The 18,614-nt window shown below is 36.1% G+C and overlaps 1 protein-coding gene across 1 annotated transcript; it reads right to left on the bottom strand.

Annotated features, from left to right (window-relative positions):
• Positions 1 to 2,680: 2,680 nt before the first annotated feature.
• On the bottom strand, positions 2,681 to 11,445 carry LOC128241928 (uncharacterized). The gene is made up of 6 exons (XM_052959065.1): positions 11,347 to 11,445; positions 9,383 to 9,885; positions 8,987 to 9,114; positions 8,156 to 8,314; positions 7,367 to 7,538; positions 2,681 to 6,928 (listed from the first exon to the last, which is right to left on the bottom strand). The coding sequence occupies exons 2-6, from the start codon at positions 9,816 to 9,818 to the stop codon at positions 4,791 to 4,793; spliced, it is 3,033 nt and encodes a 1,010-aa protein (XP_052815025.1). The 5' UTR covers positions 9,819 to 9,885; positions 11,347 to 11,445; the 3' UTR covers positions 2,681 to 4,790.
• Positions 11,446 to 18,614: the final 7,169 nt, after the last annotated feature.

Raw genomic sequence — 18,614 nt, 5'->3', positions numbered from 1 at the left:
TTTGAAAATTCCAGTAGTCGCATAATTCTTGCAAGCATGCTTAAATATATAACTACGTTGAAAATGCGCAAAGTGCGTGACCTATATGCTTTGCGCCGGTATGCTTCTTCATTTCATTCCATTACATTATTTGCACCATTCATTGAAATGACCAAACGTCATACATCATAGCATTGTTATGGTTATAATAATTTTATTTGCAAACTACTAATAATATAGAAATAAAGTAGACTGTCGCAATAACCGGAAGACAGAAATTCGTGATAATTCAAAAAAGTATAACCAGTGACACAATTTTGATGAGTAACCTTTAATAATTAAGAACAGACATCGAAAAAATAAATTAGTACACCTCGTAGTGCGCCACTTTATGCAATAATTTCAAGAGAGATAACTGTATGTTAATAAAGCCCAATATATAATAACTGACAATTTTTTCCCGAGGGTTTGAAATTTTTACGGAAACTGACGGTGCTGTTTTTTCGACCAAGGCTCTCAGAGCCACCGCTCGTATGTGAGGTTGTGCATGGTACGAGATTTGTCTTCTCTTCTGTCTTTCCCACTGACTCTCACAGAGCCACCGCTCGTACTTTTGGTCGTGCATGGAACGAGATAGAGCCACCGCTCGTACGTGTGGTCGTGCATGGGACGAGATAGCGCAACCGCTCGTACGTGTGGTCGTGCATGGGACAATATAGAGCCACCGCTCGTACGTGAGGTCGTGCATAGGACGAGATAGAGCAACCGCTCGTACTTGTGGTCGTGCATGGGACGAGATAGAGCCACCGCTCGTACGTGTGATCGTGCATGGAACGAGAAAGAGCCACCGCTCGTACGTGTGGTCGTGCATGGGACGAGATAGCGCCACCGCTCGTATGTGTGGTCGTGCATGGGACAATATAGAGCCACCGCTCGTACATGAGGTCGTGCATGGGACGAGATAGAGCCACCGCTCGTACGTGTGGTCGTGCATGGGACGAGATAGAGCCACCGCTCGTACGTGTGATCGTGCATGGGACGAGATAGAGCCACCGCTCGTACGTGTGGTCACGCATTTGACGAGATAGAGCCACCGCTCGTACGTGTGGTCGTGCATTGGACGAGTAGAGCCACCGCTCGTACGTGTGGTCGTGCATGGGACGAGATAGAGCCACCGCTCGTACGTGTGGTCGTGCATGGGACGAGATAGAGCCACCGCTCGTACGTGTGATCGTGCATGGGGCGATATAGAACCATCGCTCGTACGTGTGGTCGTGCATGGGACGAGATTTGTCTTCTCTTCTGTCTTTGCCATCGACTCTTATGATCATCATCGTACATGCGTATGTGATCGCGCATGATACGAGAACTTTCCTCCTCATATATCCCTTCTTTACAACTCCTCTACCTTTTTTCCTTCATCTTTATCCTGTTTGCCTACCCTTCATTTTTAACTCCTCTTTTCTGACACTTGACACTTGTATTCTAATACATAATTGTTTTTCAACTTGTCAACGAAATATGCTTGTAAGTTCAGCAAAAGTTGAAGAAGTTAAACTTGAAATTGTGTATTATATGACACATACTCTATACCGAAATGCGAAACGAGCTTTATGTGGTCTTACTGCGAGTTAGTTTGCGCGACGTCATAGCTAGATGAAACCCTAACTGACGTCAATGGACGCTGTATTTTTATATACAAATCAGATTTATTTATCCTTGATATATAAAGGTTTAACTTAAAGGATTTAGAAGATGGTCCCCAAATCGGAAAATACATTATTTCCACAAAATAAGCCAAGAATTGTAAAAACGTACGAGGCGGACAATACATCATTTTAGATGATTAAAGCAATATTTTGTCACTGACTCAGCTGATTTTACCCGTTTAAATATGGCGCATAATGTTTCCCAGTTTATAGTGAGTATATATGGAATGTGAACGTAACATGATGAGTACAGTTTAATACATATACCATTGCTATTTTTAAATTAACTAGGATTCGCGTGGTAGACAAACTCAGTGAATTTCCAGATGGAAAAATACGCAAAAACTGCGAAAGATACTTGTGTCGTAAGCGATGTGATACACCAGTGAGTAATATTCGATGCGTTGTACAATCAATCTATAAATCAATTTTATGTAAGGTTTTGATACTGGGCTCGTGACCGACTGATCGCATTCGGAGCTCCTCGGCCATTATTTTCAAAAACAACCTCGGATGTATTTGGACGGTTTACATACTCAAAAGTGGTACGTTTAAGTCCGCTGCAAATAGATCGCGTAGTAATCTTATTTAGTAGTTAAACTTTATGACTTAATTCTTGGGAATCTTAATTATGTTTGCAATAATACACTTCACTGGCAATCAATTTAAACTGAGAGCAATGAATACAACTCTTAAACACTACATTTAATTAATGATATTATTTAAAATTTTACGGACTACTTCAACTGATGTACCGGCATACATCCGAGGTTGTCTTTGAAAATAATGGCCGAGGAGTTCCGAATGCAACTTATCGTAGATACAAATCACTTGGTCAACTGACCTAACATAGCAACGATCATTTGACATTCTGTTATACGGTCGATTTGTATGAAAGTGACATAAAATCATAGGATTTTGTTAGTGAATGGTTAATTTTGTCAATGGAAATAGCTGGAAAGATGATGCCATGAAAAATTTAGTACCAAATGCAAGATTTATTGGCAATATCGGCAATACACAAGCTTTTGAAATGTACTCAAATTGCAATACTGCCATACAGAAATTACTCTTTACAAGTACATAATGTACTAACGAACTATTTCAAATATAAAACATTTTATGGACATGTCATTTACATAGACAGACGAATCAAAGTCACATTTATAGGTACACAATTGATATAAATGGTATTTCTATTTTCTAAAAAAGAAATATTTGGGTCGATTTTATAATCATTAAAAACCAAACATGTATGGTGTTATTATAGTACAATACAATAAAATAAACAATACATCTATTTATTCTAACAATTCTTAGTTAATGATCTTATGTTGAATGCTATAACTTTATTCGACCATGCAAAAATTATCGCTTCAAACGCTGAAGAAATATCCATGATTGCATATATAAAACATGAAGCAACATCAAGGCATTAACATATCGTTGCAAGCGTTGTTAATGTAGTAAGACAAACATCTTATAATATCTATATTTTCTTAAGTAATTGTAAAGATAAATGTACTCAATGAATTCCATAATCTGGCAAAAGGGTAGTGTAGCCATAAATCAGAGAAAATTTGACAACTAAACATAAAGTGGTGTTCAGATTCAATCATATCGGCATTACATATTATAATATGTATGTACAACCTAAACGTGCAACATTATATAATATCCTAACTTCGATTCAGTGAAAATGCAAACATATCACAGTTCTATATTCATCATTCATATTTACCCAATGATATTTTAATTAAACACAAAGTGTCCCTTAAATTGTTTATAATAATACAACTTCGGTCGCGAATGAATAATATTAGTCCAATTTTGTACATACCGGTTTTCAAGGCGTTATACACAATTTGTTACGGTGATCTTGAATGTTACTGGTATAACCATATTGAAGACACGAATGAACAAGAACAAGATTTTATTTCATTTCAAACATTCAAAATACATGAATGTAAACCTTCGTATATAGACAGTTATTGTTACGGCTCGAAAAATGTACAATCGTTAAGTATCTTATTCCAATAAGCAAAATTACCTACTTTACCTTTATTTTACAATATAAAAAGTAGTTTATTGTGATAATCATGAGGTTATTTCCTTGAAATATACAATAAGTATTCAAAACTTTCAAATGTTCATGAAACTGGGACCTGTTGGTTTAACATACCACGTACATCCAGTTACTAATCCGCTATCATTAATTATATTGTAATAAATACTTGACCACATTAAAAACGATCGATACAATTCGCTTTCTATTATGGCATCTGTATTGCATTACCTATATCATAACTCATGTGAAAAACTACAGAAACAAGCTCATTAGCCAAAGTTTAAACATAAACCCCATTTAATCGCACAGGGTAAACGCCAAAGTCATGGAACACAAAAAAACATGGAACAATAGTACAAAACTCCACAAACAACACAGTGCATATATACTACATAAACAAGCTAGGCATGTTTATCACGGATAGTTAGGTACCGCCTTGGAACGGTCAGTAAAATGTAGATTTACGGGGGGTTTAAACCGGTTTATGTGCACAAACCCCACTCTTATCCCAACACTCATGAATAAAGAAAAATACCAAACTGAAACTAATGTCTACGATTCCTGCGTCAACATGTATTCTAGATAACTCTACAATACAATATACTCGTTAACAAGTCCTTTTAGAGCTACACTTGGGCATACATCGTACCAGGTTATCTTGCATTATGTGACCCACCATGTCAATATTTTGTTGATCAAGAGATACCCATTGCCCTCCGCACTGTAGATTGCACAATTTGATGAGTGTAAGGAAGCGTAGCCATTTGCACGTTTCCAACTTAGTGGTGCGCTGTTGTGAATTTGAATACACTGTATTCATACTCCTCTTCATATTTGTACTTGAAACCGTCTCTGATGACTGTGAATTCGTCTGTGCAACTCTTTATATGTTTCTTGAATTGAAGAAACTTCTTTCCCGGCAGGACGCTGCAGTCTTTCAATTTGCAAGTGATGGAGTGTGGTATTTTCACGCACCATTCGGAGAGTTTGGTAAGAGTTTCGACCGAAACCGTCACTCTGAAGAGGTCAATGTATTAAATACATTCGGGCAGCACAAGGACTTGGTCTTCAGCGAAATCTGTATTGCAGATTTTGACTTGTTCCAAACTTCTCAATTCGGACATTGCTTCTAAAAGCCGACCACTGTCCCTGCAACGATGTATCTGCAAGGTTCGTAGTTTTAAGGCTCTGGTCAGTGACGATATGACAGATTTTTCCGTTGCTGGTGTAACATGATTCATAATACAAGTCATCAGGTCTGTTGAGTTTATATCTACACAAGTGTGACAGTCGTGATCTGTGTTTTCGATATACAAGTACCGAAGTTTGCCACACTGATTCAAATCATATGAACCGTGCTGGTTTCTAAAGTGGACATATCTCAATGCATTTCTTGAGCTCGAAATGACATCCTGTATGAATGTGACATCTTCTGTTGTTGTGTCTGTTTCATCAAGAAGTAGTGTTTCGATGTGGTCTTTATTTGTTTCTACCAGTTCCTTCCAAAGACAATATTTACCTTTAGGAATATGGCCAGCGACGTGCCGAATTGTCAGCTTGATTTCTGAGTTTCCATTATTTCGCCCTTCATGAAAACCTTGAAGTATTATGTGCTGTGCATCGACTATTTCGGCTAAATGGCGACTTTGATTTGAGGGCGTCTCCGTCCCTTTCCGGTGTAATTCCTCAGCACAGCTTTCCGATATACTTCGCATAAGATCAATAGATATCTTTTGAGCAGTTTCGGGGCAAAGTCCACATGAAAATATGAAGAGAAGCGATATGTCATGGACTTTAATCTTGTTACCATGCAGCAAAAATATACTCTCTGATTCTGTACCTTTGTTGTTTGCTAAATGCAACGCAGCAAAGAATTCTTGGAATGTCTTGTGAAGGAAAGAATACGTCAACACTGGTTTGGTTGAAGACAAGGATTGTCTCTGTGTCAAAATACCAATGTTGAGGGCAAACTCCAACTCACTCTTTGACAAATACTCATTGACTTGAGTTTTCTTAAAGACGATGGAAGACTCCTGTTCGCGACTCTGCAGCGTATTGAAGGCCAGTTGGGCAAGGGAAACGACAAGGGTTTTGTTTTCTTGCAAATTTTCATCGTCTGCGAGACTTATAGGAAGGCTCAAATTTCCACTGGACAATTCATGGCTTTGATCCTGATGTGGTCTGCTATTCATTGCTCTCCCAAACAGCATGTCCAGCATACTGCTGTATATTTTACAAACGGACGGTTCAAGGGCTCTGTCGTCGTGCCACAAGCAAAGCAAATGCATGTGTATGATAGGAATTTCGAGGAGATGGTTCAGTCCTCTAGTTCCTACTTCGTTTAGAAAGGCATCGGATGTCTTCGTTTCTCCTTTTCTCTTGTTTAAGCTATCCAACACTTTTCCGATGAGGTCATGTGGATCATTCACACCCAATATTTCGAGCCTTCGATCAACCTCTGAGTCTTTGACGAATACGTAAGCCATCTTCCATGGGCGAGTTGTAGTCACAAACGTACAATTTTCTCGTTGGACCCTGAAAGGGATGGTTTTGTTTGTCCCACAAATACAACTTTCAGAAGGCGTCTTCGGATGAACCCATTCGTCTAAGCCATCTAGCAGGATCAGACACTTTGCTGTACACATGATTTCGGTCAATGTTTCCCTTGGATATGCTTGCTTATTACGCATGCGTTTGACAATAAGGCGCCAAATCATTTCTTCAACATTGCATTCATAGCCGCTGAAATCTCGCAATGCAACCAGAAAAAGAAAGTCATATTCTTTGATGGTCTCGACGTCTGTAAATGGAGGAGTTTTCTCAATGTAACCTAAGCCGTACAATTGTGTATTGCTCCAGAGAATTGCAAGCATACTGCAAAACGATGTTTTTCCAACTCCTGGCTCGCCTTGGATGTAAACATTTTGAAGATGTTGCTGACGTTTATAGAACATATTTCTAAGCGTTGTTACACTTCTCTTTCGCCAATCCTGGCCATGTCTTAATGTATTGCTGTGGAATGATGTTCTGTCGTACTTTCCTTTGTCAAGCTGGATGATTTTTGGTTTAACATATATATTGTCAATGTTGTCATCAATTTCAGGCACGGACGGATAAACAGGAAGAGTATTGTGCTGTGTTTTGTAAAGCGTTTTCAAATCTTCCCGAAAACCTGTAACGTGTTAAATAATTAAACATTATAAATAACGCCTATCTATGTATTGTACTTGTGAATTAAATCTGCTATCATAAGATAAAAACTTAATTCGTAAACAACACTGTTTCTGATCAGTTAATTAAGTGTTAAGCATATCCCCGGGACTGCTTTCACAGCAATTATTGTGAAAACACACAATACTTTTTGGCTATCAAGATGTTACTGTCCAATCGAAATATAGGATAGTGTGGTATATATTTTATCGATATACATAGTTTGTGAGACTGACCCCGCTAATTTATATTACATAGACATCATCCGATGTTTGGGTACCATTGAGAATGCAAAATACATGTAACTATTTAAGAAAGCAACCTTTCCTGTCTGCATGCGGTCATCAACACGCAAAGGAAACTAATGCATTTACAAAAAAATATTGAGATTTGACACTACCTGCTTGGGAAAATGCTAACATCTGTGAACCAACATGCATGCATTGTTGAGCGTTTAGCATGCACCTTTGAAAACAACACTGAAGTTCTTTGAAGTTACTTTCAACATCTCGTATGCACGACATCAAATTTGCAACTTCGCTCTCTGTGAATTCGATGCAACCGTCCTTGACCTGTCATAAAACGAGAACAAGCACTTCCATATAAAATAAACATTAACAACAATCACAACGTAGGGGCATGAGTCAATATTCAATATATTATTTAACAAGGCTTGTGTAAGGATTCTGAAAAGTCATAGCAATAATAAAGCAAAAGGTTAATGTGATAACGAAATGCGAAATGGAAAAAAATGTCGTATGAAAGTCGAGTAAGAAAGAATTCCATTTGTCCGTCTGGGTGACTACTAGTCGAAACCATATGCACCCAGTCTAGGACGCCCAAAGGGGGAGGAGAAATTACTAAATATTCCCCAGACAAAATAGATGCATCGATTCTATAAGTTTGTCTTGTAATTATTGAGTATCGTCATTATTGCAATTAAAAATTGCGGACAATCACTTAATCCATCCCACCCCCGCGATTCACTGACAGTTTCATGACTGTACAGGTATTATGATGCGTTTATAGACTGCTTGTTGTGTTTGTACGTTTTTGTCTCTCATTCAGTGCCGTTTCTTAGTCCCTCTTAATAAACCATATTCGAATATTTGAATACGTTGCTTGTCTCTTGTTTCCATTGTATTATTGTCTTATTACGCGGCAGCTCGTTGTGTGAGTTTTGTGTTACCTTTATTAATTGCTCGCATGCATAAATTGCCTTGTCGTTCTTTCTAAGATATGTCTCGTCATCCAGTAAATTGATGAAATCTTCAATTAGGGACGTTGTCTGATTCTCTGTGAGCTCCATGTCAGGATTATGTCTCAATTTAGTCACGTGCTCTTTGGCCTAAAATAGCAAAGATTAATACTTACCTTTATCAATAAAATCAAAATGATCACACTGACTTTATCATTTGCTCCAAAGTTTAAAGGATTATTAGCAATGGCCACACGCTTAACTTGTTTAGAGAAAGTTAAACGCAGCGCTTTGGAGCCGATTATTGATATCATGATTGAAAATTATCAATATACTTGAAACAGGAAAAGAATTCTAAAAGAACACTAAAAAAATAACCACTTAAAAAGAATAAATAACGTAATATATTCATAACAGCATAAAGCAGTACCTTCTTTTTAACTGATTATTGCATGACCTGTTCTGCATACATTATCCTTAGAATAGTTATCTTAAGCTTTATATGGTGCAGTAACAATACACTTCAAATAAAGTAAACATTTTCTTAACGCCTATATTTTCGATATATACTCTATACGGACCTACTGACACATGTTTAGAGATGTTATGGTACATCATTATGTGTATGGAACACAGTGCATTCATAAATCACTGTTCTTTCGTCGGATCAGTACCATCTAAATAATTCAACATAAACTACATGAAAAAACCTTAGATCATACCGATTTTTTTCAAAAAAGCGAGCAGATTTTCTTTCTGATTTGAATGAGGGCGCTTTAATTTAGACCACTCTTACCCTAACGTGTTTTGGAATGTAAGTACCTTCGCAGCGATGCTATTGGGCTTTGAAAGATCGTCATGGAAGTATTGCTGGAAAAACGTGCAATTAATGATGCAGCTAATAAGTCCATTCACATCGGTCTCTTTTGCGTTGGCCTTGTCTGCATAACCTTTAGAGAAATTATTCACCATGTAAACGTGTTTGAATGTATGCTTCAATAGATGATACAATTAACTACATTACACTTATCACAAACAGTAACCATAGTATTAGTAACATATTTACATTGATTTAGAAAACAACACACTACCCTTCATATCAGCATTATATCAATTGCTGTCTTTGTATATAACCTTTTATAAACTTGATCGAATGGGATACGAAGTTCACAGGCAATGCAACTGTAAATTTCGTAAAATACGGTTACGAATACTTACCACTTGGAGGCATAAAGCATTTTGCAATTTCCCAACCATTTGAGCACCATTTTGCAGCATCTGTATTTGCCCATACTGGACTTCCAAAGCGATGGCTCTCAACAAGCTTGCTTACAAATTCGTTGCAAAACCCGTTTGTCGGACATGAGCCGTATAGCAAAGCAGGACTTGAATGAATTTCGCAGTTTCCTTTTGTACCTTTGCAAAGGTTCTTTGTCCAACATGGTAACACATTAATGGTGTTACATGACGAACAAATGGTGCGTTCTTTGAAGCCATTGAGGCTGTTGATATAATCAATCGTTTCCTGCTGCAGTCGATCAAATCCATCGGTTGTTAAATCAACCAAGACGGCATGTGTTATGCAGACACTTTGCCAGCAGCGGTACCAGTTTGTGTTCAAAGGTTTCCTCGCTGAACTTTGACGTTCGTCCATTTTTTCAATATTTTTTCCTCGATGATCCAATCTTATCTTGGAGTTCCTAATACGTTGTATACGGCACCTAAATGTATAAACATGGCGAATAACAGTACCTTAATACATTTTCTTGAAGGAAGTAAAACTCGAAATATATTTTTATATTGATCGCATCTGTTGGACATGCATATGCTAAAAGGCCTCGTTCACAGATGTTATGGTGGCGGGAATTTTAAAAAAAAATGTTGAAATATAATTACTATACTTACTTTATGAACAATCACCGAACTGGCAATTACTCAATCGAACATTTTATTTTGTAAATCAATCCCTCATGTTGTTTATTTTCCAATAGCGTACTAACACTTTTCGGCAAAATAAAGCATATCTTCTCATATTTTTCAATATCCATTTATAAAATCTAAAAGTTTTTCATGTTGTTTATTGGAACAAATTTCACGCCTTTTGACCAATGAACGAGTCCCTTTAAACCAGATAATAATATGACTCCGTGAAATATTAACTTTTTATATCCAACAATCGCAATTTAAACAAAAATAGATACCATATAATGAGACACATGCTATCTTTAATTCATTGATAAGCCGAGTTAAACCGTGTGTTGTATGACGTCTATGTTAACCTTGTAAATTTCGTGCCAAGGCCTAAATACTTTTGGTTCGAGTTACCAGACCCTACCGTATTTATGGCCTATAGTTATAATACACATTTAGTGTGTGTTTTAATATGTAGTTTAAACATTCAAAGTTTTATACAGAAGATTACTTAAACACAATTATCAAATTTTGACAATAACGTTTATTCAAAAAGCATGAAAAACCTACCTACCCTACCTGATTTTGAAAAGGATGTCATCCTAATCACCATAATGTTGTTTTCTGGCCCAATTTAAAAACAACAAAAAACAACAACAACATGTCTATGTTTTGTCTATACGACGTAGTAAAATTGTTCACCAGTAATTATCACAGACTCCAAGGAAAACGCCAGTGTTGCTTATAATAATTATTTTTGTTTATAACGGTAACAAGGTGAAACAATAGTCCCTTTTAAACGTATAGCAGCGAAAAAGGTGGATTTTATAGAAACGAATGTCCCGTATATATATGACTTTGCAAGAAGCTTTATATTATACCTAAAGCTGAATTCGAGATTTATAAACGAAGAGTTAATGTTGTGCAGGCCTTTTCCATGCAAAGTCAAAACTAACAAAGAAAAAACATTTCATTTTGTTTTTCTTTACAATAAAAATGCAACATCATGTTGTTAAGTACCTGAGCTATTTCAGAATGTTTAAACATATTTTTCTGTCCATTTAAACGAAATATTTGTTTCCATCAACTTTTCAAAATAGAGGCGAAATCAGATTTGACAAATAACAATCGGGTGCTGCGGAATGTTAAACATATGATAATTGCCCAACAATAGTCACTCTAAATAAAAATATTTAACTTTTAACGTCCTAACTGGGGATTAGAACTTCTCTTTTGACCAAATTTCAGAAAATATTATGAACGTGACTTACTGTAATACATATTTCCCTTATTATCAGCCATAGGCCCACTTCCAACTCATTTTAAATCGAAACTAGCCGGGAGAGATATGGTTTAATAGTCAGATTATTACGCCTAGTGCACTTTCATAAAGCGGCCAATATCAATTTTCAAGACTACTTCAGTCTAAATATAGCACTTATATCAGAATGAGAAGAGAAAGTGGCCGGACCCATTATATGAATATTAACTTGAAGAATACTGCGCAATAAAGTGTACAATTTGTTTGTCTCGAGAATAAGTTATTGCTTTATGGATTGTTTTTCTATATGTACACTTGTTAGCACTACTAATAACAAATATAAATCATATTCAGATTCGTAATAACCAGGCTTTAGTTAATTATAATATCTTAAGTTAGTGTCTAAGTAAGGAAGTATTTCTCTATTACAAACGGAAGTTCTCAAATGCGTTTTTGTGTTGAAGTGTAAGATTGTTTGCCAAGAAAGGATGTTCCCACTTCATAGAAACTTTAAAGAGTGTAAAGCACTTGGCCTATTTTTTTAATAAATTGGTTAAAAGATCAGCCGCCCAATATTTTCGAAAACTAATCACATATAAACCATAGTAATTGATAAAATATATTGTCATGTGTTTGTCCCAGGGGCCATAAAATGTTAAACAAATTATATGGAGACTACTATTCAAGTAATCAAAATCTGGGGTAACTTAAATTTTGTTAAAGCTGCAGAGAAATATGTTTACTTCAAAGAATTCATTACTGAATATAAAGTCATTTTAAGCTCGACTATTCGAAGAATACTACTCACCCTGGCGTCGGCGGCGGCGTCGGCGTCACACCTTGGTTAAGGTTTTGCATGTAAGCACCTTAAGTCATTATCTCAGTAAATACATCGGTTATTACATTGAAACTTTGGATATGTATTCCCAACTATCTTACATACTAAATTAAGAAAGTAAGATAACAATTATTTGAATATAATGCAAATAATAGGCCTTTATTATTCGACTTAGAAATTCTGGTTAAGGTTTTGCGTGTAAGCACACATAGGTTAATATCTCAGCAACTACTTGAGGTATTGCATTGAGACTTTATACAATGGTACTCAACCATCCAACCCAACCTACTTAATTAACCAAGTTAAATAACTATAGTTTGCATTTAATGCAAAATAATTGCCCTTTTTATTCGACTTAGAAATTCTGGTTAAGGCTTTGCATGTAACCACATTAAAGTCAATATCTAAGCAAATATATCATGTATTGCATTGAAACATTAGATATGTATTCCCAGATAACACTTTTTAAAATATAATGCAAATTATGGGCCTTCATTATTAATGACTTAGAAATTCTGGTTAAGGTTTTGCGTGTAAGCACACATAGGTTAGTATCTCAGCAACTACTTGATGTATTGCATTGAGACTTTATACAATGGTACTCAACCATCCAATCTACTGAAATAACCAAGTAGGATAACTCAAGTTTGCATTAAATTCAAATAATGGCCCCTTTTTTATTCGACATATTAATTCTGGTTAAGGTTTTGCATGTAACCACTTTTAAGTCAATACCTCAGCGAATACATCATGTATTGCATTGAAACTTTACACACAGGCTCCCATCTATTTAACCTTCTTATTTAATTAAGTAAGATAACTCTATATTTCATAATATATAATTTTTTCCCCTTTATTATGCGACTTAGAAATTCTGGTTAAGGTCTTGCATGTTAGCACACATAGGATAATATCTCAGCAACTATTAGATGTATTGCATTGAGACTTTATACAATGGTATTCAACCACCCAACTTAATTGAGTAACCAAGTTAGATAACTGTATTTTGCAAAAATGGCCCTTTATTATTAGACTTAGAAATTCTCATTACTTTTTTTTTGCATGGAACCACATTTATGTTAATATCTCAGCACACCATGTATTGCATTGAAATCTAATCTAACAGTGATCAATGCATGTTTCACCAAAACTTTTCAATCCTTACACTAAAAAGCGGCGGAATAGTCGAGCGCGCTGTCTCTGTGACAGCTCTTGTTGTTATTTACATTTCATATTCCATTTAATAAATAATTGAGTCAGTGAAATTTGTTGTGCTTTTTCTGTTGAGAAGAAGTAGTGCCCAGCAATACGGAGACACAGAGATATTCATTGTAAGGTTGATATGTGGAAATAGTGTTGAAAATAGAAAAACAATATTGGCTTAAAAAGTGACACTATTATAAGGTGGAAGTGTATACAATGCTTATATAATGATTACATTAATTTGAATTTGAAATTGGTAGGAGAGAAAATTGGACTATAAAGCCAAACATATGTGTATGACAAAGTTGAGCATTTGAGCATAATATCAATATTCATTATTATATTGAGGCATTGAAGACATTGTGTTGCAAAAAAAATCAAAACATACTTTTGCACTTTAAAAATCATTCATATGTATCTATGAACATGTCTTTCCTGTTTGTTGTTATTTTGATGATTTGGTTTTGGGTTTCGCCACAAACGCTATGAAAAATACATGTACATGTATTGTAAAAGAATTAGTATGAGTATGAAATCCTTTTTTTTTCGCACCACCCGTCCAACATTTTTTTCAAAAAAATCCGTTAACCAATTAATAAAAAAAATGACCCTTTGAACAAAATAATTGTATGACAATAGTGTCAGCTAATTCAGATTCCCTGCCTCTTTTTGTTCTGTAATCTCCTTCATTTTAAACCAAAACCTGCGTATACATTTTGGCCCGTTAACCAGTTATTCTCATGCTGCTTTTTTATTTCCTAGTATACGTAGTTAAACTAACGTAAAACGTTATCTTAAATAAACCTCAAAACTCATCACCAAGTGAATCTTCTTTGTTTGCTCATTTGAGTTTTTATCGTACTTTCCCTTTTCTTTAAGATTATAGGTTTATTTGGTAGAAAAGTGGACCGAGGACTCAGTTCACACTGGAAACGTCTTTCAAATCTGGGCCCATATTTAAAATATTGTTGAGTCTAAGTTTCAGACTCAGAATAAGAAATGTAAACTTAATATGATTAATGTGAACTTTTTGCTGGTGTCGTCGTCAAAACAACTGCTAAATAGTTGCGACATACATGTAGTACTATCCAAGAGGCTATATAACGATGCGACAAGTGTAAGAATTAATGGAGGTCTCTCTGCGACATTTCCTCGAGAGTATTCAATATATGTCTGCTATTGCCCGAGTATTACGTTTGTACCGCACACGATTTCAGACTCGATGTTTTTGCCCGAGTATTACGTTTGTGCCGCACAAGATTTCAGACTCGATGTATTTGCCCGAGTATTACGTTTGTGCCGCACAAGATTTCAGACTCGATGTATTTGCCCGAGTATTACGTTTGTGCCGCACACGATTTCAGACTCGATGTATTTGCCCGAGTATTACGTTTGTGCCGCACACGATTTCAGACTCGATGTATTTGCCCGAGTATTACGTTTGTACCGCACAATATTTCAGACTCGATGTATTTGCCCGAGTATTACGTTTGTACCGGACAAGATTTTAGACTCGATGTATTTGCCCGAGTATTACGTTTGTGCCGCACAAGTATTACGTTTGTATCGCACAAGATTTCAGACTCAATGTATTTGCCCGAGTATTACGTTTGTACCGCACAATATTTCAGACCCGATGTATTTGCCCGAATATTACGTTTGTACCCCACAAGATTTCAAACTCGATGTATTTGCCCGAGTATTACGTTTGTACCGCACAAGATTTCAGACTCGATGTTATTGCCCGAGTATTACGTTTGTACCCCACAAGATTTCAAACTCAATGTATTTGCCCGAGTATTACGTTTGTACCGCACAATATTTCAGACCCGATGTATTTGCCCGAATATTACGTTTGTACCCCACAAGATTTCAAACTCGATGCGTTTGCCCGAGTATTACGTTTGTACCCCACAAGATTTCAAACTCAATGTATTTGCCCGAGTATTACGTTTGTACCCCACAATATTTTAAACTCGATGTATTTGCCCGAGTATTACGTTTGTACCGCACAATATTTCAGACTTGATGCGTTTGCCCGAGTATTACGTTTGTACCGCACAAGATTTCAGACTCGATGTTCTTGCCCGAGTATTACGTTTGTGCCGCACAAGATTTCAGACTCGATGTATTTGCCCGAGTATTACGTTTGTGCCGCACAAGATTTCAGACTCGATGTTTTTGCCCGAGTATTACGTTTGTGCCGCACACGATTTCAGACTCGATGTATTTGCCCGAGTATTACGTTTGTGCCGCACACGATTTCAGACTCGATGTATTTGCCCGAGTATTACGTTTGTACCGCACAATATTTCAGACTCGATGTATTTGCCCGAGTATTACGTTTGTACCGGACAAGATTTCAGACTCGATGCATTTGCCCGAGTATTACGTTTGTACCGCACAAAATTTCAGACCCGATGTATTTGCCCGAATATTACGTTTGTACCCCACAAGATTTCAAACTCGATGTATTTGCCCGAGTATTACGTTTGTACCGCACAAGATTTCAGACTCGATGTTATTGCCCGAGTATTACGTTTGTACCCCACAAGATTTCAAACTCAATGTATTTGCCCGAGTATTACGTTTGTACCCCACAAGATTTTAAACTCGATGTATTTGCCCGAGTATTACGTTTGTACCGCACAATATTTCAGACTTGATGCGTTTGCCCGAGTATTACGTTTGTACCGCACAAGATTTCAGACTCGATGTTCTTGCCCGAGTATTACGTTAGTGCGGTACCAGATTTTAGACTCGATGTGTTTGCCCGAGTATTACGTTTGTACCGCACAAGATTTCAGACTCGATGTTTTTGCCCGAGTATTACGTCAGTATAGCACAAGATTTCAGACTCGATGTAATTTCAATACCCTTAAAGATGCACTCTAACTCCTACTCCTAAGATTTACCACAATTAGAACAATCGTTCAAATATACCAAAAAGGATTAATTGAACTGTGGTAAAAGACCGAATGCGCGGCGTAGACTGCGCTATGTTTCATTCAAAGTGGTGAAGTAATAGTGAAGTTTTCTTTGTTTAAAGTCTTCATTTGAAGCAAAATATTGCCTTCCGACGTAGCATTTATGACGCAATTTATCACGTGGTATACACATACTGTTTTACCATTCACCAATCATTTAATATTTTTGCTTTTCTGCTGTAAAATACACAGTTACAATCTTGTTATCAGAAATTAATATTTCCATAAATGCATTATTTAGTAAGAAGTCAAATGTTTTTCACTCAAAATTTAGGTTTGTTTTACATCTGTATGTATTAATTTTGAATAAGAGTGTCACTTTAAGAGGAGCTACATTGCCTGAAGGATTCAGTTTTCCCTAGAGGTCGTATTACGAGTACTCATTATGTACACATCTTGTTACTTATCGCTTCATATCGTACTCAAGGCTACCTCTCATCCTTCAAAACTCCTTTTATCTCGTAAAACGATATCGTACAAAAACCTTACATTCACCCGTATTCTTCATAGTAGCATGCTTTAAGTATTGAGGAAGTCTCTAAATAAAGTAAAGGAAGCTGTCGTATAGATCTAAAACTATCACAGAAGCGTTACAACAAAATGAAACCATTTTGCTTCAAACTGCGCTTGGCCATCCTTGTGAGTTTCATCTTGTCGTGTGTCGGTTCTAACAGTCGTTGCAAATGCGCGTGGTAGAGGGGGAGGGGTAAGCGTCTTATGTATGGCCATAAGGAAAATGCGTGTGATATATTTTTGTTATAAGTAAATAGTTCATTATGCATGTACCTAAACATTCAGTTCGGACATATATAAAGGTACCGCTCTATGCTTTTAAGTGGTTTCCGGACAATTCGACACCCAACGAATTCGGCACCAAGTCAACTCGGCACCGCCAATTCGGCACCATCAGATTGGATACCAAGATAACTCGGCACCGTTTCTTTATTTTGCTCATGTTTTCAAGCATTAAGGGTTTAAATTTATAACAAACAAAAAACGTGACATTATAAAAATGTTCACATTAAAACTTAACACTAGAGCATTTTTAAAACTAATGAAACAATTATCAAAGTATTTTGCAAAAATGAAATAAATGTGCCTTGGTATAATACTCATTTAAATGTGTGTGTGTTTTCTCAGTAGGATGGACTCGTTTAAGTTGATTTTAAAAGTAAAATTATTTAAATGGAAATAAATATAATGATTATTAAAACTTAAATCTTTTATTGACCAATTGATTTTTAATTCTGTATGCATAACATGCCTAAATCGAATATCTTCATAAACTACTAAAACTTAATTTAAATATACAGACGGCTTTATACTTATGACAAAGTCATTTGTTGTTCGATGAGATTATTATCTATGGAAACACATGTCATAGTGCGTCCGCATGTGTCTCGTTGATCAACCCTAGCCATTCTTCCATTTGTGTGAACATTAATAATAATCTTTAACATACCATTGTTTATTGATAACCATATAGTTTAATTGAGTACACGGGGTCGCGTTGCAACTTTCTGAATGATATTCGTGGGCGTATATATACAGTCAAAATATCCTTAAATGAACAAATGTATACGTTTAAATAAATATATATGTCGTTAAAATCAGAACTGCTGAAATAAATTTAGACGTAAAGATTAGGAATAGAAAACACAACAAAATAGTTTGAATAAAAAAAGAACCAGATGTTCAGTAATCTTGAGCCATTTATAATCAAAGTGCTGAAAGCACTGATGGACTAGGGCTTCATTTAGGGGAATGTTGACAACCATGTTCTAAGTATTGAAAAAATCGGCTCACATCACAAGGGGTCACTGTTTAATGGGATAGCTTAAACTTTTGACTTAAATTGCTTGCAAGCTGCAAAGGAAATTTGAAAAATCTGGTTAAGTGTGTGTAGAGTGAGGGGGGCGGGGTGTGGGGCTAAAGCGTTAAATCAGATAAAGTCATAGTTCTTTTGAATTTCTCGTTTTGAAAGTCGTTTAATCAGACGTGTACAAATTAATTTACTTGTAATGCGTATGTTAACCAAAGTACACATACTTCTTTAATTTGATCAAATATTTTATATCAAAGGTCTGTTATTTGCAGTTTCAGAGAAGATTTTCAATGATGTAATTATATACTATATAGAAAATCTGTCACCTCTTTTCAGGGGAGCTTTAAACCACAGGGCCATACTTTGAACAATCTTTGTAAAAGACATCTACATTGTACACGTATGTCAGACTGCATGCACAATGC

Source organism: Mya arenaria, chromosome 7 (assembly GCF_026914265.1).
Source record: "Mya arenaria isolate MELC-2E11 chromosome 7, ASM2691426v1".
Classification (NCBI taxonomy): Eukaryota; Metazoa; Mollusca; class Bivalvia; order Myida; family Myidae; genus Mya; species Mya arenaria.
Note: the sequence above shows the minus strand (reverse complement) of the source record. Positions and strands in the feature narration are given on the sequence as shown.